General features: G+C 38.2%; 2 protein-coding genes and 1 long non-coding RNA gene across 3 annotated transcripts; 2 read left to right on the top strand and 1 right to left on the bottom strand.

Moving 5' to 3' along the window:
• Positions 1–881: 881 nt before the first annotated feature.
• LOC306845070 lies at positions 882–7,308 on the bottom strand. The gene is made up of 3 exons (XR_013781960.1): positions 7,178–7,308; positions 3,341–3,446; positions 882–1,147 (listed from the first exon to the last, which is right to left on the bottom strand). It is a non-coding gene; the product is annotated as an uncharacterized lncRNA (long non-coding RNA).
• Positions 7,309–10,519: 3,211 nt separating this feature from the next.
• prl (prolactin) lies at positions 10,520–12,649 on the top strand (the record flags this gene model as incomplete). The annotated part of the gene is made up of 5 exons (XM_079385180.1): positions 10,520–10,550; positions 10,722–10,843; positions 11,001–11,108; positions 12,112–12,294; positions 12,461–12,649. 5 exons carry the CDS (start codon positions 10,520–10,522, stop codon positions 12,647–12,649), a joined length of 633 nt encoding a protein of 210 aa, XP_079241306.1.
• Positions 12,650–14,082: 1,433 nt separating this feature from the next.
• On the top strand, positions 14,083–15,060 carry LOC306858765 (GTPase IMAP family member 7-like; the record flags this gene model as incomplete). The annotated part of the gene is made up of 1 exon (XM_079399476.1): positions 14,083–15,060. One exon carries the CDS (start codon positions 14,083–14,085, stop codon positions 15,058–15,060), a length of 978 nt encoding a protein of 325 aa, XP_079255602.1.
• Positions 15,061–20,185: the final 5,125 nt, after the last annotated feature.

Here is a 20,185-nt window from a genome sequence, read left to right as displayed (position 1 = left end):
TGAGCTTTTCAGTTAATATTTCAATAATTTAGTCATGTTAATGGTTCTGATAAGCAAAAAAAAAAGTCTGATTCTTAGTAGCTATTCTAAAATATTCTGTATTTTATTCTAAAACATTATAATTTTATGATTTAATTAATGACTAGCTTTTCATGAACCCTCAGTGGTTCACCAACTTCAGTTTGGAAAATCCTTGTCCAATATTTCCCACGCCACGCCACTGCTCTGATATTGGTTTAAAAAATAGTTAAGATATTGAGACCGTTGCATGACAATCTGATCACATTTGAACAGTGATTCATTGCGACATCACCCAAAATTTTCTCTGCTTATGCAAGCGGTAAAATTGGTGTGACAAGGCGTTTGCATTGATAATTAGCTTGAATTTCTTGTTTTGTACTGTTTAAATCACACCAAACCAGCATGTGTGAGCATAGTCCAAACCCTGAGGATTTTATTCTTGATTATAGAACAAGTCTTCACACTTCTAGCTTTGCTAATAGATCAGCTCATGAATGAGCCTAAGATCTGATTGATTGACTGATGAAATAAGTTCATTTGGGGATTTGAGTGGGTGTATTTGTGTGCCTCTTAATGAGTAAAAGTGAGGAGTTTAGAGTATTAGTGACACTGGAAAGCTTAATCTCCTACTTTAGCTCACCTAAACCCATTACAGAAGCCTATATAATCCTTGTCTTCGGTCCACTTCACTGCATCCACCTTAAAGTTTTGGACTTGTATATAAATAAAACCACAGGGACTCATTAGAAGTCACTTTTGGCAAGACGGGATCTGCTAAGCAAGTTAATGAAAGCTGTTATTAAGGAGTTTACCTAAAAACTAAAACAAACATTGTCAAACAAATTCAGTTACAAATATCAAATTTTTTAAATCTTTATTCCATTTTGAAAGCATCTAAGACACATAATTTACATCAACTCTCAAACCGTCTACAGATCAGATTAATACAATCAGCCACAAAAGGGGAGTGGGGGTTGGTGGTTTGAGGAATCCATTTAAGCTTCACAGGGGGGTAGGGAAGGGAAGAGACACAAATATGGTCTCTGCTGCCAAACCCCATCATTTAGTCCAGTGCCATGAGCTCCAGGGAATGCTGGGAAGGTGGAGGACTCAGTGCAGTAAAACTCTAAAAACAAAAAGAAATATAGAGAATCGTACATTTCAAATGATAATGAAAAATCATGAAGGCAATCAGAGCAGAACAAATGTGCTGAAGGTTAAACAGCTAAATTAACAGCTAATCAACGGATATTAAAGTTTTTTTCAATCGCTAACATGTGTTTACCAATACTTACCAAAGCGACTTTTTCTAAGCTCTTAACACAGCAACACACCTACATTACACAGTTACCCAAACAGTTCATTTTCTGGCCAAAACCACATTTTGTTAAATAAATACAAACTCTACATTTCAAAATGCTGAATACCTTTTTCTTCATATACAAACTCTATCAAAACACAGCAAGCCTGATTCAAAATCGAGTCATTCGGTCAAAACATTAGCACTGGTTTTCAATCCAACAGGAACATATTGTCAATTATAGTGCATAGAGTGTCAAAATGCTAAAAATGTATGGCTTTACTAAAACTGCATTACTTCTCATGCCTCAGTTCAACCTGTATAGAACATACAATAAGAGATCCATTAAAAAATATAACAACAACAACAATAATTCAGCCAGCAACTTCATTTTTGTGTGTGTGAGTGGATTCATTTTAGATAGTATGTGTACAGCATAGTGAAGGATCATCAGTACTTTATGGAATGTAAAATAAAAGTGACAGAATTGCAGCAGTAAAGGCTTTACTGGCAAAATTAAATTGCTGTCAGTGATAAAAAAATTTAATAAATAAAAAACTATTTACAAGTGTGCAGTTCACAAATGAACAATTTTCGGTTTTCTCTGTATAAATGTGTCAGTTATGATGGACAATGTGCATTATTGTTATGAATGTTTTACAATTGTTCAGGCTGGATATTGCCTGTGTTAAGAAACTGTTCTTGTGCCTGGCTGTTCTGGTGGTTGGTATCGCTGACCATAAGGCAACAGTTCATAGAGAGAGTGGGCAGGGTGTGTGGGGTCCAAAGTGATTTTCTTAGCACTTTTCCTCACTCTGGAGATGTAAAAATCTTGGAAGTTGGGCAGGGGGGCACAAATATTCTTCTCAGCAGTTCTGACTGTCTGCTGTTGTCTCTTGATGTCTGATTTGGTAGCTGAAACAAACAAGGCCTGGTCCAACTACTCCTCTCCCTAGTCCATCTTGTCCTCTCCCTGGTCCAACCAGTCCTTTTCTTCATTCAAACTATTCCTCTCCCTTGTCCAACTCTCCCTCCTCCAAACATTTTCTTTCTTTTTATGCTTCTCTGTGTTGTTCTGTATTGTTTTGTACAAAACCAATCCAGAGAGTGTCTTTTTAGTGTGCATGGCCATGCATGGAAAGACTTGGAATTATTCATTAAAATTGGAATCAGCTATTTCTCAATTATTAGTAATTAAAATAATTCTTAGCAGCTCTTTTAAGCTGCTTTTGTTGCAGAAGTAGAGGCTTTACACTATATTTAAAGTTTGGAGCATTAGGTCCTTCATTTCTGTCATGCTGTGTTTAAGCATTTGTAAAAAGATAAGAAAGATCCATGATTTTTGGTATGGGGTAAGCTTGTGTGAAAAGGACATTTAAGCATAATAGAAACGTGTTAATTGACTGAATATTGTGTGAAAACAACATGAATTGTGTAAATGTTATGGTCACAGCAGACGGATGTTGTGTTAATTGTGTTTATTCAGTTTAATATTACAGTCTATGTTGGACATTTATTCTTGCATGCTCATTTCCCCCATTACATTTAGATTAAATTTGCCATTAAACAGTACTCATTCACTTATCTTTAACAACACTAATAATTTAATAAAAACTGTTTATTCTTCAGCAAATTTCAAAATGAATATCCATTTTCATGTTGAACATTATAATGTTTCAATGTCTAAATTCACTTGATAAAAAAAAAAAAAAGTATTTCAATTTTTAGTAATTTTGTAATAAACAAAATAGTGCACGAGTGTAATAAATATCAGCCAATTATCGGTTCTCACCCATAACATGGAAACAATGTTTAAGGGTTTTTTGTTATCAAAAATATTTTTTACATCTGTGCATCCTAAATTATTAGACCATTCCCAACTAATTTGAAATACTGATCAGTCAGCCATAGTCACATATTTAGAAAAGAACACAGTACATAATGCATCTGCTGATCTGATATAAATAAAATACTTGTCTGACCAAGTTAAGGGGAATGAAGCAAGTGAATGTGCATTACTTTTCCTGCATGTTGAGCTCCTCATGACGCCTCAGCATTGCTCTTCACACAGGCAGCAAACGCCTCCATTAGCTCCTTACACGCTTCCTCATCATTCTCCTTTACACTGTAGCACACAAAAGACACGCTCATTACTCCAGCACACACACACATATGCTGATTCACATCAAAATATCACATATACAACACAAAAATGCAGATTTGTTCCTCTGAAGCACACAAGACTTCATGATCAAGTATAAAGATTCTGTACCACACTCTGAAAAGAAATTACATAACTTTTGGTCGTGTCTTTAGTTTCTACAGTCATATAAAAAGTGCACTCATGAGAGGCTGGATTCTGCTGGGACTGAATGAGACAGTATGTATGCATTAGTACAAGTGAGATTATTTGAGCCTCTCCACAGCAAACAATGGCAGACACTGACACACTGCATTAGAGTGATGGAGCGAAAACAAGGGTTGGAATGACAGCGCAAAGGGCGGAAAGAGATGCAAAGCGAGGGAGGAGGATAATCCAGCTGAACGAGTGAAAGATAGAGCCCTAGAATCACGTGACAAAGCAAGCAGGTAATGGAAAAGAGACATGCCTCCTGCTAAAATAGGGAGATGTCGTGACATATGAGGAAAAGAGCCCCTCCCCCGGAGAGAAAATGATTTTAGTCTCTCCCTCCCCCACAGATCATCTGCTGCATCTCGCATGGTGACATAAGCATGCTCTTCCTCGCCTTCTCTCATTTCTGAGAGAGCGGTGATGTAACACACAGCTGGTCAATTTAAATATAAAGCGCCTTATGCAGACTGGTTCTGATGAGCCACGTGACGTCGGTGTAAGGATGTATGGGGGGATTTCACTAGCCAAGGGCATTTCCTCTTCACATGCAGCCATTTTAAAACTAATGCTAGATTCAGAGAGAAGACATGCAAAGAGAGAAAGGACCATTGTGTAGCACAAGACTAATTGACAAAAATACAATTAGGGTCAGATTATGTGTTTACCCTCAACAACCAATAATTAGAGATCACAAAACCATTTCAAGTCAACTGGAAAACCACTCGTGTGTTGGGCTCGAAGAATGGTCCATTTAAAAGTTATAGTTTGATTTCAAAATGTGTTGAATTTCTGGAAAACTATCAATGAACCAGAATATGGGTGTGTTTAAAGACACCCATAGACAAATGGGAGACAAATGTTGAAACATTCTATATCTGTGGTATAAAATTGGTGGCAAAAGTCATATAGTGTTAGGGATGGTTCATCATTTACTCACTCACACCTTGTTCCCAAATTGTATGACTTACTTTCTTCTGTGGAATATAAAAGAAAATGTTTAGAGAAAGGGCTTTCTTTTGGCTTTCTTCTTCTTAGAGAAATTTTCATTTTTAGCTTGAACTATAGATAAATTGATCTCAAAATGTGCTACAAATGTGCATTAAATGAACCAAACCATAATTATTTGCCAGTCAAATATTGAAATCAGTCAGTCTGGGAGTTGTAAAATTAGAATGATAGCAAAAAGCATCAGACAAATGGGAAGTGGATGATCACCTTCCCTAAATTAAGACTGAATAATTCACATGATGGCCAGTCCTCCACATATATAATGCAAAAGGAAAAAGGGCATGGCTCAGGAGTGCTCAGATCTTAAACACAACAAATAGGAAATAATTTGACTTGACCCAAAGAATAATTCAAATGGAATCTTATAAATACTGAATCCATATGGGATTGATTTATTTCCACATGGGGCTCCAATAACAAAGCTATCCTATGTTGATAAAGCAGATGCTTTTGTTTATTGGTAGATTAAGTAACACTTTTTACCCTGAGGGGGACTTCTACAAAACTAGAACAATGCATTCCAACCGCTACAAGAGCAGGCATGCTAACACAAATGAGAGGAAAATATCTGCTTAAAGTGTAAAAGATTAACTTGTGATTTGCATTAACATTTTTGAAAGGACACCCTAAAGCAGGCGGATGTTTAGTCGCAGACTTTGAGACCATACAAAATGGAGAACATCTCAAGGTCATAAGGTCAAAAATTCACACAGTTCTACAACAAGCAACAAAATGCATTCTCCCAGTGAATAACTGCTAGCTTCTGGGGTTAAACCTGTAACATTAATCCTCTTCTGGGTTTAAAGCCTATGATGAATCCCCTTTGTGGACTAGCATGACAAAAAACAGACAAGATGGCCACTGTGACATGCTTAGACCAGGTGTAAAGTGATCCAGTGAATAGTACAAGTCACACTGTATAATGGATGACAGACACGCACGCATCTGTCCATTAACATGTACGAGGGCACTATAAATACCAGAGTGGTGTACGTTACTTAAAGAACGCCTTCTGTAAGGTTAAACATTCAGCTAGTCAGCAACACATGCAAGTTGTTGGTCAAAATGATGACAGAAAGGTCAATGACAAACTGACCTGCTAATAGCGTTTTAACTGTTAACAGTTCTGCCATTCTCCTAACTGTTACAGTCTTCACCGTGTCTGTCCCTGCAGCGTCCCAGCCTCGTTTTTTCATTTTAAGAGGTGACTGCTCATGTGATAGGAAATTATTAATGTTTACAGATGCACCTTTTCTCCATTTTTCACTGCCCTTCCACAAATCCATTTTGGATTACAGTGAATTTTGTTGGTTTTATATCCGCTAAAGCAGTGTCCCACCTACCAGAATGTTTTAGATGTCTCTCTTAAAACACCGGATTCATCTCATAAGCTTTTCAGTGTGTTGAATAGGGAGCCATCGGAAATATCCTGGGAGGTGGGTCTCAAAGACTGGAGTTGAGAAGCACTTCTCTAAACGAAGGTGAATGTGATGGCCAGTGCTTCAGATTAAAAAGTGACACATTATTCAACCAAATTCTTACCCCTACACACCCTTCCCCTATCTTGTCCTTGCACACCAATGGTCAGCGCATGTGCAACCTTATCTGCTTTCTCATGCTGCCCAGGCTTGTCGACACTACAAACACCAGAAGCAGCCAGTTTATATTTTTTGGGGTGGGTGTGGAGATTAGGGTCAAAATACAGCTTGAGCAATGGGTGGTGTCAATGGTCAAGAGAGAAGGAACATAATGAAACTCTACATACAGTAGGAGGGAAGACAGCGTATTGAATGAATGTACATCACTGGCCACTAGTCACAATGAATCTCCTTCATTTGCAGGATATAAAACCAGCAAAACACATTAGTGGGAGGGCAGGGAAAACCGGAGAAAAGGTTCACCCACAAACATCAGTGATTCCCTCTCATTTAAGTGGTCAAAACTCAAATATGACAAAGCGAAGCCAGGGAGGCTGCAGGGACAGAAATGGCGAAGATTGAGAGAGGAAATCAGGGATGGCAGGACGAGCGAGAGGAAAAGCGTGACGTAGGCACATTCCCAACAGCCAATCAGCCGTGAGGAAGAACTGAAGCTGAAGAAAAACCCCAGAATGCTCTTAATGAGTGGCCCCACTGCTGCTGCCAACTCAGATCAAACTGAAACCAATCAAACCATTTTAAAAACTCACTAAACTTAATTAAGTTAAATCTTATTAAAAATACCAGATCCCTCTGCGCGAACCTTCCACCTCATATTCGGCACAAGGTCCTTTCTTCCCTCCATTTTGGATCGCCATCACGATGCAGTATTTATACTGCGTATCATAATTCTGTTGAATATCACCAATCTTAACTAATTGACAACTACAATAAATCTATGTGGAAATAAATCCACATTTTGGACCATGAGAATTTAACAAATTTTAATTCGGTCCATACAGAGTGGCAACGGACCGGTATTATGGACCATACATGACTGCAACTCCAGTCACTTACCATTTGTCTAGATCTGCCTTGATGGCCACACAGGGTGCTGGGACAGGGGTCTCGGCATGAGTTGCAGTCTCTGAGTCCGACATGGTTCTGTGGCGTTGGTGTGATCCGTGTGCTCCTGTGGTTGCATGTGCAAGAGAAAAAGAGAGAATGGAGAGTTAGAGTTGGCAAGAGGGAGGGGGAGTGTACATAGTACACAGGGGAGGAAGGAGGGGGGAACGTGAGAGGGCACATATGTACATGAGCAAGAGATCACACAGTGATCGGGTTCAACCTTACTCAGCATAAAACAAATAAAGTACCTTTTGAAGGTATGGTGCTTCATAAGCAAAAAGCAAATAATTGTGCTTCTTTCTGCATCTAAAGCAACAGTGTGCAATGAAGTGTGGTGAGACAATGGAAAGTATGCAGAGAAACTTAACTTGCATTCAGATACACAAAAGCTGCACTACTTCTTGTGTTATAACACGGACTGTGCATGTACGCCCCCTAATGGCAACATGTTTTCATGACGTGCACCAATTCAAACTTTTTTTTTTCTTTGTTAATCATATTTAACTTCATCTAAAAGCAGTCTCATCTAAATTACATCCAATTATATTATTTCATTTTTATTATTTTCTTAAAGATATAAAAGAATACAGCCAGGATGTAGCCTATACTAGGATATATACAAAATAGATAAAATCTAAATATATAAATAAACATAAAACGGTTCAATGAAAACATTCAAATTAACACATTTTACAACTTTCTTGTTTTCAGACTTGTTTTAGGTATTGTTGAAAACAAAGGCTTACTTCCCCTATATTTAAGTTTATGTATACTTACTGAATAAACATTTATTGTGAGCTGTGCTCTACATTCACTAAACCCAAATGACACTAAATGGATGTAGTATTTAAAATACAATTAGCTAGTTCAATATGAATATATTTTAAAATTGAATTAATATTCCATCCCTCAGCAGGTTTAGCTGGTCTAAGCTAAATCAAGCAAACCAATTGGAATTTTGCTGCCAAAAAGATTACCGGAGACATTGAGGGGGTCACATTTGAACCAGTATTCACAATAGTGCTCACTTAATTTAGGGTTTAATAGTAACCTATTTACATTCAGGTTATCGAGAGAAATTAGCCTACTATTCATTCGACCGCAGATAAGCTTCATTCATTGCTCCCATCTGTTTAAACTGTCTCTTCATAAAGTCAAATTATGTATAATAATAAATTGAAATTCCGCTGGAAAAAAATATGTAAAGTATGAGGCTACGGCAGTATTATTGTAGTGTGTGTTTTGTATTTTTTATTACACTTTTTCCTCGTTTCGTTTTTCTTTTCTTTTTTTTTTTTTTTTTTTTTGCATTATGTTCTCTAAATAAACAAAGTAAATTATCATTAAGGCTAAAATGCCAGTATAATTAATGTCAAATTCGTGAACTTTACCTTTACTTTTAAAACTAGCCTATTCGATTGTGTCCGTGAGCATGTGGATGCGTTTAACTGCAACAAAAGTATAGTTGTTACTTTCTAAAGATTTGAAACTTTTGCCGATCTCTACATCAACACACCTCCTCAACTCAACGGGTAGTTAAAAAAAGTCAAGCTTGGCTAAGCCTACCTGTCTGTCTAAATCAAGATGTTTCGCGATTAAACCCGTGTGAAGAAATGACTGAAAGCAGCGCGCGCATCTGAAAATGACGGAGGTACTTCAGACAAGAACGTCATGTTCTCTCAACAATCAACCCACATCCATATGCATTCACACTGCTGCCAACGAGCTAAAGTGAAGTTAATTAAATCAGCATAAAACGTCAACCAATTACTTTACCAGGGTCTGCAGTCCGGAAGGATCTGGTGAGATTTACCTGGAAAACAAAATGAATATTTTTGAACTGGAACGCAGTACTGGATCCACGCCTCCTTCTCCAGGAGACTTGAGGGAGGAGAAACGCCCCAATGCAGCGGACACATGGGAATCCAATGTAATGAGATTAAAAGGTTTTTTTTTTTTTTTTTTGATAAGTCGAGTTCTTACGACAGAGTGTTTATGACAGAGTTTTTAGGAGTTGGTCAAATGAAGTTCCAAAAATATATAAAAACTGAAAGAATGAAGCCAATTTGAATGAATCCTTACAAAAAATAACTACTGGTTTTACTACAAAACCAAAAAAAAAACATGTTCATCCATGGCAACCAAAAAAATGGTTTTGCTGTACTAACCATAGTTTAACCATGGTATTTGTAGTAAGACTGTGGTTATAAAAATGGTAATCAGTAGGCCTACACCAAAACATGGTTATTACACTTTTAATACAAAAAAAAAAAACATAAATTTTCGTAAGGGAATGAATGAATGATAACACCATTACACAAAAAAAGGCCTGTTATTTTAAGGTCCTGTAAGGTCACACACTGTAACTAACTATTAAGTCGGACAACATAACGGGAACAGGAAACTTTCATAAGAATTGGACTCAACCAGCACATTCGGACATAAATAAACAAGGAAAAAACAGAAAATAAACAAAAAGGGTTAAAACGCTCTAAGTTCACAGCAGGTAATGACTAATGAGTGTTTCCTCATTGCTGAGGGAAGAAACTCACATGTAGACTTTCTTTAAATGGCATGTGGCTGTAAGAGTGTAGAACGGGTACACAACCTCCATAGTGAGGAAAAGAGCTGGGAAAATCAACCTGGACCCCTCAAATCTGGCCCACTTTCTCTTTGAACTGCCGCTACAGATCACCAAGCACAAAAACAGCCAGTTTATTTAAAAAAAAAAAAAAAAAAAAATTAGCAAAAATTACATGTATGTCTATTTTTTTTCTGCACTGCAAGCTCCAAGACAAGTTCCTTGTGTGTGTAATCATACTTTCTGATTCTGATAGTGGTGCAGTCTATTTAGAATCAACTTTTTTTTCCATTCAGACACCCTAAAATAATTACATCACACACAAAAAAACACATTTTTAGAAAAAAAAAACAGGCACAGAAATCATCAAATGTCACAAATATAATATTTAAAAGTTAAAAAAGAGAAGAAAGAATGTTTTACACAACTGGTACATCACCTGACCATCTGATCATTGTCTGATCATCTGATTTTTGCCCTCGTGTCCTGTATCTACTTAAACAGCTTCTAAATATTGATCAGCCAAACCCTCACATCAATGTTTTTCATTAGTTTCAGGATTTAACTAATACACCTGGAGTGCGAGACTCATTATGCAAATGAGAGGACCGAGAAGAGCAGGCCTATATAATGGGAAGAAAATGACAGGGAGCTCAAGAGAGGAAATCAGACTGCAAAGATTCAACCGAGACCAGTTAGAACCAGTTAAAATGACTCAAGGATCTAGACTGTACTTTGCAGGTAAGCAAATCTTATGTCTTTCTCAGACTAACCTTTCCCTGCCACATTTTACACTTTACTTCTCCTCCCTCCTTCTTTACATCCCCTTTTCCATTTTCTGTTCATACTTACTGGACTTCAAATGACCCTAATGTTATTTTTGAACGGTTTCTTTTTCTTTTTGCTCGTCAGTGGCTGTTCTGATGTGTGCGTTTGTCTCCATCAATGGTGTCGGTCTGAATGATTTACTGGAGCGAGCCTCTCAGCTTTCAGACAAACTTCACTCTCTCAGCACCTCTCTCACCAATGACCTGGTCAGTACCAAACACCCGGGTAAACGTGTGTTTATGTGGTGTTATATGCCCACTCACTGGGTTATTTGTAATATGTGACTTCAGTTTTATCCAAACAGGTATGTATTTCATTGATTTGATGTTGGTTGTTTAACATTAACCTTGCTTTCATCCACAGGATTCTCACTTTCCTCCTGTTGGAAGGGTAATGATGCCCCGTCCGTCAATGTGCCACACATCCTCCCTTCAGATTCCCAATGACAAAGACCAAGCCCTGAAAGTCCCGGTAAGAACACACTTAACTGCATCCATCTTCATTTCTATCAAAGGTAAAAAACTTTCTCCTGACCTCTCAGAAAAAAAGGTATGACAGCTGACACTGGGGTGATACCTTTTCAAAAGGTACACTTTCTTATCACTTATATCTCTGTAATATTTACACTTTATGTACTAATATGTACATTTAAGGTACCAATATGGACTCTTTAGGTTAAACTTTTGAAAAGGTACCACACAGTGACAGTGACTATTTTTATTATGTTTTCCAGCTTTTTTTTTGAAAATACATAATTAAAAAATGTGTAATACTATATGATGTATCATATATGTGACCCTGGACCACAAAACCAGTCTTAAGTGTCAATTTTAGAGTTCGACATCATCTGAAAGCTGAATAAATAAGTTTTCCATTGATGTGTGGTTTGTTGGGATCAGACAATATTTGGCTGAGATACAACTATTTGAAAATCTGGAATCTGAGGGTGCAAAAAAAACGAAATATTGAGAAAATCACCTTTAAAGTTTTACACACCCTTTATCAAACCCATAAGACTTTCATCGATCTTCAAAACAAAACAAAAAATAAGATTTTTAATGAAACAGGAGAGATTTCTGTTTCTCTATTGAACGTATACTACCAAAACTTTGACACGTCAGAAAATTTACAAAGACATTGAAAAATAAATCTATTTTTTATTTTTATGACGTCATCAATTTACACGATGAAAAGATTTCATTTCAGTTTTTATTCACATATGAACAGTAATCAAAACACATACATACATACAGCACATTAATATGATACATGTGAACTCAACTATACTTGCATGAAACCTTGGTTTAAAAGTCTTGTTGACTTGGAACAAAATTAATTTACATTTTTTTGGGTGAACTAATCCTTTAATGTGGAGTGTTAACTATGAGTAAACATCTCCCACCTATGGTCACAATTGTAGTTGCAGGCAAAACAGATTAGCGGTGAATGAAGTTTTATCTGATTGTTTGTGCAGGAGGATGAGTTGCTGTCTCTGGCTCGGTCTCTGCTGCTGGCGTGGTCCGATCCCCTCGCCCTTCTCTCCTCTGAGGCGTCCAGCCTGGCACATCCAGAACGCAACACCATTAACAGCAAAACCAAAGAGCTGCAGGACAACATCAACAGCCTGGGAGCAGGTCTGGAGCACGTCTTTAACAAGGTGATTGCACTTGAAAAAACAGCTCACAGTGTGTATATTGTGAATGATGATGTAGGAGGGCAGTATGAAGTAAAAATGAATGATGTTCAGATAAAAACACTGAAAGAAATCTTTTTAAGCAGGGTTGGTTTATGCATTGTCCCTGTCCATGTTTTCTTCTCTACAGATGGGCTCAACTTCAGACAACCTATCCTCTCTGCCTTTTTACATCAACAGCCTTGGCCAGGATAAAACATCTCGACTTGTCAATTTCCATTTCCTGCTGTCCTGTTTCCGCAGGGACTCCCACAAAATTGACAGTTTCCTCAAAGTTCTCCGCTGCCGGGCAGCCAAGAAGAGACCTGAGATGTGTTAGAGTGGAAATGCTGTGTTCTGCTTCTCTCAGTGTGAATGTTAAGTACAAATGGCAGAGCAGTTAGTGATTTGAAAAATCACTTCTTTATAATATCATAACAAAACATGCCCTTTATTTTTTGTTTCAAAGGTGTAGATTTTTGACTCTTATATACTTAAATAAATTGAATTTACAAATACAAAGATAAAATAAATGAAACAAAGGCATTTAAATTGTAAAAATGAAATATTTTTTATGAAGAGCAGATGCACAGAATTAATTTGAATGTTTTACCAGCTTGACAACATTTGTATATTGGGTAACCATAATTTTATTTATTAAGGAAATTATGTTGTATCTTTAACCAGCTTTAACATACTTTTTCTGTAATGAATTATTTGTCAGTACAGTATAATGTCAATATATTTCTATTATGCAGATTCATATTGACTCTGAATACTTTATTTACACATGTGAATAAGACTTGCAAATCATTATTAGGGGTCCAAGCGCAGAAAGTGCTTGAACCATATTGTGTTAGTGCTGATCTTCTTCTTTTTCTTCTCTAAATGTGCTCTAAACGTTGTTGCCTTCTACACTAAGAAGCTATAAAAAAGACCATTTACATGGACTGAAATCTGACTCAGAAATGTGTCACATTGCAAACACATAGGCCAAAGAAAATTAGCCTTCTTTTAACTATTAGACTTATTATGAATGCAAAATCCAAACTTAACAAAAGTACACATAGACCAGAGGACATTCTGGGGATGCACGACAGGTCATGTCTGATTTTGCTCATAAGGGGTGCTATAACTTTTCAGTATTTCTGTAAACTGGTTAATCATGTCTTTTCTTATCAGTTAAGATTCAAGACTGTTTAATTTGCAGTAAAGCACTTTATATTTAAAGAGATACAGGGCAATTGAATCACCTAATCGTGCAAATAAGCCATTTTGCGCTTGAACCTTGATGATTGTCGTATTTTTCATTACATTTATTGTAGCAGATGTGGTTGCATATGCAGATTATATGAGATCAATATTCTTTTTCATAATGAGAAAAAAGAAACCTGGCATAACACAATATCCTTTATCACAATGTCATAAAAGCCAGTGAAATATAAAACACAAAACAAAGACCTGCGGAGTCAACTGAGTTCCAGTGGATGGGGCTCTTGATAAACCTGTGCAGAGTCTGTGACATCTACAGATGGAGGTGGAGCATTTACTCAGACTATAAATGTGTTTCTCAGTCATCAAACACTTTCATTGTAGCAGAAACAGAGCGTAAAGACAAAAAGGTACTGTAATATTTTTATAGAAAGAGGTTTGAATAATGTTGTGAAGATAAATTACTTTTTACTTAAAGAATATTTTGTTCAACAACAAGCTACATATTAATTTTGACTTTTAAATATATTTGTTCCTTTTCTTTGTCAATGAAAGGTTAAAATGGAGGACCTGACAATTATTCTGTTGGGAAAGCAAGGAGCAGGGAAGAGTGCATCAGGAAACACTCTTCTGGGTAGAAATGCATTTCACACAGCGCCCAGCTCAGAGCGAGTCACTCAAGCCTGTTCAATGAGCATGACCACTGTGGACGAGCAAAACGTCAAAGTGATTGACACTCCTGGATGGTGTGATTCTTCTCAGTTTGAGAATGAAATGAAGCAGAATATCATCGAATTCGTCATCGGGTACAAGCCACATGTGTTTTTCTTAGTGCTGCCTATTGGCAGATTTACCAATGAAGAGATAACAACAGTCATGAATATCCTGAAGGAGTTTGGAGATGAAGTCAGCAAATACATGATTGTGCTGTTCACCAAAGGGGATGAGTTGGAGGAGAGGCCCATTGAAGATTACCTGAAGGAACTTCACTCAGAACTGAAGGCAGTCATTCAGGTATGTGGAGGAAGATATCATGTCTTCAGCAACAGAAACAAAAAAGATCGCCAGCAAGTGTCTTCTCTTCTGATGAAGATTAATGAGATGGTGAAAAGAAATGAAGAAAAATGTTACACTGAAGCTATGTATAACAAGAACAAGAAACAGGGTAGAAATGAAACTGAGAATTCAGTGCTAAAATATAGAGACCAAGTAAGCAGCTGTGATGTAAGAGAAAGAAAAGAGACAGGAGAAAAAGAAGAACAAACGGGAAAAGGAGAAACAGATGACAGAAAGGACCTAGAAAAGTTAAAACAGAAGATGGATGAGCTAACTAAATCCACCCAAGAGAATGAAATTAAGTTATCGAAAGACATGGGCCAGCAGAAGAAAGACATACAGCAACTGCAAAGAGAGTTGAAAACGATGCAAGGAGAACTTGACAAAACAAAAAATGAGCTGCTTCTGGTGCAACAGGAAGCATATCACCATCAACAATTACAACAAGAACTTAAAAAACATAGAAATGATAATTTGAAGTAATCTGTAGTCTTATATGCACAGAGGTGAATTTTGTGGAATGAAATTTGGAATCTTTAATCATGTACACATTTAGAAAAATAATACAACATTTAATTTAAAATATATATATATATATATTGTGACGAGTCGGCTGCCTCCCCCCTGTCCATCATCACCACCCCGTCCCGTATTCGCCGCCCTTCACCAGGCTCCCGACGGGAGTGGGTGTGTGAGAGAGGAGGGGCGCTGAACACGCAGGGCTGGCGGCGTGTGATGAGGCGCACCTGACGTGAATAGATCCTCATCACCGCCGCCGTTTAAACGCCGAGCGCGCCTCTCCTCGGGAGACCGGTCTCTTCCCCGTGCATGCACGCTGGTGTCCTCGTGGGTCCAGGAAGGGTGCGTCGAGGAGGACTGCCGCACCCGTGAGACGGCTGACGGGCCAGGATGCCGGGCCGTCGAATCCCCCAGAAGCGCCGGGAACCAAGGAGATGGAAGGAGCCGCGCACGAGACGCCGCCGCCACTCGCTCCCGGCCCCGAGAGGGGAGCGAGTGCGGCCACCGGACTCCGCCCCTTCCCTGGACCCTTCCCTTCTGAACACTACCTTCCTGCACAAGCCCCGCGGCACAACGAGGACACCAGATTCCCCGTTTATTTGGACACTTTTTCCCCTTTGGACACTTTAATTTCCCTTTTTATTGTTTAATAAAAACCTCTCCGAGGCTTGACGCCACACCCACTGTGTCTGTCGTTTGCTCCTCCCGCCACAATATATATATATATATATATATATATATATATATATATATACACACACTGCCCTCCAAAAGTTTGGAAACGCCCTAGAAAACTGGGGTTTTGGACAATATTGGCATGAGTCCTTTTTAATTTGTGATCATTTTGCACTGATAAGGGACACCACAAACTACGAAAACATATTTTAATACATAAACAGTTTATACATAGAAAAAACTTAAATTTTCGATTCATCAAAATATCCACCTTTAGCAGCTATTACAGCTCTGCGTAATCTGGGCATCCGAGCTGTCAGTTTATTCAAACATTGACTTGATACTGTATATTACTCCAAGCCTCCTGAAGGATTGCCCAAAGATGATTCACACTGGTTGGACACTTCTTACGGACGGTCCAGTTTCTCCCATAGAACAGTAGCTCAATTGGGTTTAATCATTTAATCAAGCTTATCTTAATGTTTAATCAGTGAATTATTAAGTATATCTATAGATTTTTAGAGATACAAATTCTATAGAACTGGTTTGCCATTTCAAAAAGAAAAATCATTTTTATTACAGTATAAGTGATTTATCTTATATCTTAGATAATAACCACTCACACAGTTCAAAGTGTGTGTGTGTGTGTGTGCGCGCATTTTTGTGACATAAATGAGGACATAAATTTGCATAATGACACAGGTATGACGTCGGTATTACAAGGTGAAGGTGACTTTTCAGGACATTGCCCCATGTCTTCTGTGAGGGCTAAGTTTAGGTGTAGGGCAATAGCACATACAGTTTGTACAGTATAAAACCCATTACGCCTATGGGATGTCCCCACTTTTCACAAAAACAAACGTGTGTGTGTGAGTGTGTGCGCGTGCGCACGTTTTTGTGACAAATGAGGACAAATACATTTGTTTAATGACACAGGTATGGCATAGGTGAAGGTGACTTTTCAGGACATTGCCCCATGTCCCCATTTTTCAAAATGCTTATAAATCACAGAGTGAGTTTTTTGGGGGGAAAGTAGAAATGCACAGTCTTCTGTGAGGGCTAAGTTTAGGTGTAGGGTTGGTGTAGGGCAATAGCACATACCATTTGTACAGTATAAAAAACATTACGCCTATGGGATGTCCCCACTTTTCACAAAAACAAACATTATTATTGCAACTCACCCTTCATCTGAAAATGTCTATTACAATATAGCCACATGGAGCACTTATTATGATGGATGGATGCACTTTATTGGACTTCTGGTAATTTCCATTTTAGGGTGAACTATTCTTTTAATAACCTATGTCAGTGCTCAAAATTACGATTTGCCCGTCACTCTGTGCCATGGGAGAAACAGTCAGTCACACATAAGTGTAGAGCCACACAATTCTGGATTAACTGAGAATCACAATTTTTTGGTTTCAAATAGAGGTCACGATTATATCTATAGAGAAAACGAATCCTAGGCAATTCTTCTGGTTCCATAATGTTAAAAAGCCTTTAGAACAGACCAAAATATGTAATGTAAGTGACTATGATATGTAATTTACTAGAGGTTCTGACATAATGTTAATTGCTGCAATCTATTTATTATTTAATGTTTTTATTTGAATTATTTATTGCAAAATCTGCACCTCTTCCATGGCTAATATTAATTTCATAACGATCCTTCTGTGAAATCAAGCAGCAGAATTTAAGTTAAAATATGCAAATACTACTGGCTCAGTGAACTAAATATGCAAAACCTTATATGTCAATATTTATAACACAGGGTGTTCATACTTTTTCTGTGCTGCTTAAATTTTTTTTAAATGAAATAAATAAAAATGAAATTGGAGGCATGAATTAAGAGCATACACAATTCACCAGGCACGACTACACCACTGGTTTGTCTTGGTGACAGAAGCTTCCAGAGCACAGACACAGATAAAAAATGTTTTTTTTTTTAATAAATCAAATATACAAAATATAAATATAAATATAAAACAATTTACAATAGACAAAAATAGACAATAGGCAATGTATGTACAGTTACGGTATATATAAGTTATACAAGGGAATGTGAATAAGAGGTATGATGTGTTGAATAAATGTAGTGTTGGGTATTGCACTTGTTTTTATTGGACAGTGGGGCATTTAACTGTTCATGAGGTATCAGGTCTGAGGAAAGAAACTTTATTTTGTCTGGCTGTTTTAGTGCTCAGTGCTCTGTAGACCAGATGGCACCAGTGATCAAAGAGATAAAATAAGAAGTTATCCTGATAACTCTTCAGACCTCTTAGATGCTTACGTTATCATATAGTGAACTTTGCAACCAAATGCAAAAAATATCAGTACATTGATTTAAATGTGAGGGCAATAAGTAGGCCTATGTGGGCAATAAATCTGACCCCACTGCCATTCACGGTAAATCAAGTGAATAGCGTGCGTTCACGTATCAGATACTGACAAGATCTGATAAAAGAAGATCTAATAAAAGAATATCTGATAAAAGAAGATAAAAGGGGGATTATTGCTAGACTCCTGTCTTATTCGTCCTTTAGAGAACATTCGAGAAATTTCCAACATTGTTTCCATTTCCATTTCACAGATAAAAAAAACATAGCTCAAAGCAATATTTACAAATGAACATTTCATAGACAGAACAGGCAATGGGAACAACAAGAAGTTTTATACATCTGTGCTGCAAGAAAGCTTCTCTTTAGTAAACATTGTTCTGATGGTTTGTGAGAACATAATGACCAAAATATATAATGTCATTAAGTAAGGTTCCTGTGAAAGAAATGAGAAGACAGGGTAGTGTGGGCCAAAGAAAGGGTCAGATGTTCCCTCTAAAATCAAAATGTATGTGTGCAAAGTGTGTGTGTGTGTGTGTGTATGTGTGTTTGTGTGTGTTTTTGCTTGAATACATGGCTTTTGAAGACACAAATATAATGACATATTACAACATAAACATGGTTTTTGAGGACATTTCCTTTGTGGGTGAAAAACTTAATAAATTGGTTTTTTTATGCCAGTAGTTTTTTTTTTGTGAGTAAAGGGGATAGAAAAAAACAGCTTGTACAGTATAAAAACCAATATGCCTATATCCTCGTAAACCACATATACTGTACGTGTGTGTGTGTGTGTGTATGTGTGTGTGTGTGTACGTTTACCTATACTTCTATACCTATACAACATACATGGCCGTGTTCTGAGAGACTGTGCTGCACAGCTGACAGATGTCCTAACAGATATCTTCAACACCTCGCTGAGTCAGGCAGTCGTCCCCACGTGTTTCAAATCCACAACAATCATACCGGTACCAAAGAAATCACCTGTGTCCTGTCTCAATGACTACCGTCCCATAGCACTGACTCCAATCATGATGAAGTGCTTTGAGAGGCTAGTCATGCATAACATCAAAACCAGCCTCCCCAACACACTCGACCCGCTCCAGTTTGCATACCGTCCAAACCGCTCTACAGACGATGCAATTTCCTCCACCCTCCACCTGGCTCTTACCCACCTAGAAAATAAAGACTCCTATGTTAGAATGCTGTTCATTGACTTCAGCTCGGCATTCAACACAATAATCCCACAACAGCTCATAAATAAGCTAAACCTGCTGGGCCTTAACAATTCCCTCTGTAACTGGATCCTGGACTTTCTAACTGGAAGACCTCAGTCAGTCCGTGTCGGCAACAACACCTCGAGCACTACAACACTGAGCACAGGTGCCCCACAAGGCTGTGTGCTCAGCCCACTGCTCTTCACACTGCTGACCCACGACTGCACTGCCAAGTTCAGCTCCAACCACATCATCAAGTTTGCTGATGACACAACAGTGGTAGGTCTCATCAGCAACAACGATGAAACACACTACAGAGAGGAAGTGGCACAGCTGGCTGAATGGTGTGGCACTAACAACCTGTCCCTCAATGTGGAGAAGACAAAGGAGGTTGTGATGGACTTCAGGAGAAACTCCGTTGACCACCCCCCACTGACCATCGACAGCTCGACTGTGGAGAGAGTCAGCAGCACTAAATTCCTTGGGGTGCACATCACAGAGGATCTCACCTGGACCACCAACACCATGTCACTCTCCAAAAAGGCACAACAGCGCCTACACTTTCTCCGCCGGCTGAAAAGAGCAAGTCTCCCTCCACCCATCCTCACCACATTCTACAGAGGCACCATTGAGAGTGTGCTGACCAGCTGCATCACTGTCTGGTACGGGAACTGCAGTGCTGCTGACCGCAAGACCCTCCAGCGGACAGTGAACACAGCTGCAAAGATCATCGGTGCCCCTCTCCCCTCCATCCTGGACATCTTCCTTACACGATGCTCCAGCAAAACCAACAGCATCGTGAAGGACTCCACCCATCCCTCCCACAGTCTCTTCCAGCTCCTACCATCAGGAAGACGGTACCGG

Source organism: Barbus barbus (genome assembly GCF_936440315.1).
Source record: "Barbus barbus genome assembly, chromosome: 3".
Lineage (NCBI taxonomy): Eukaryota > Metazoa > Chordata > Actinopteri > Cypriniformes > Cyprinidae > Barbus > Barbus barbus.
Note: the sequence above shows the minus strand (reverse complement) of the source record. Positions and strands in the feature narration are given on the sequence as shown.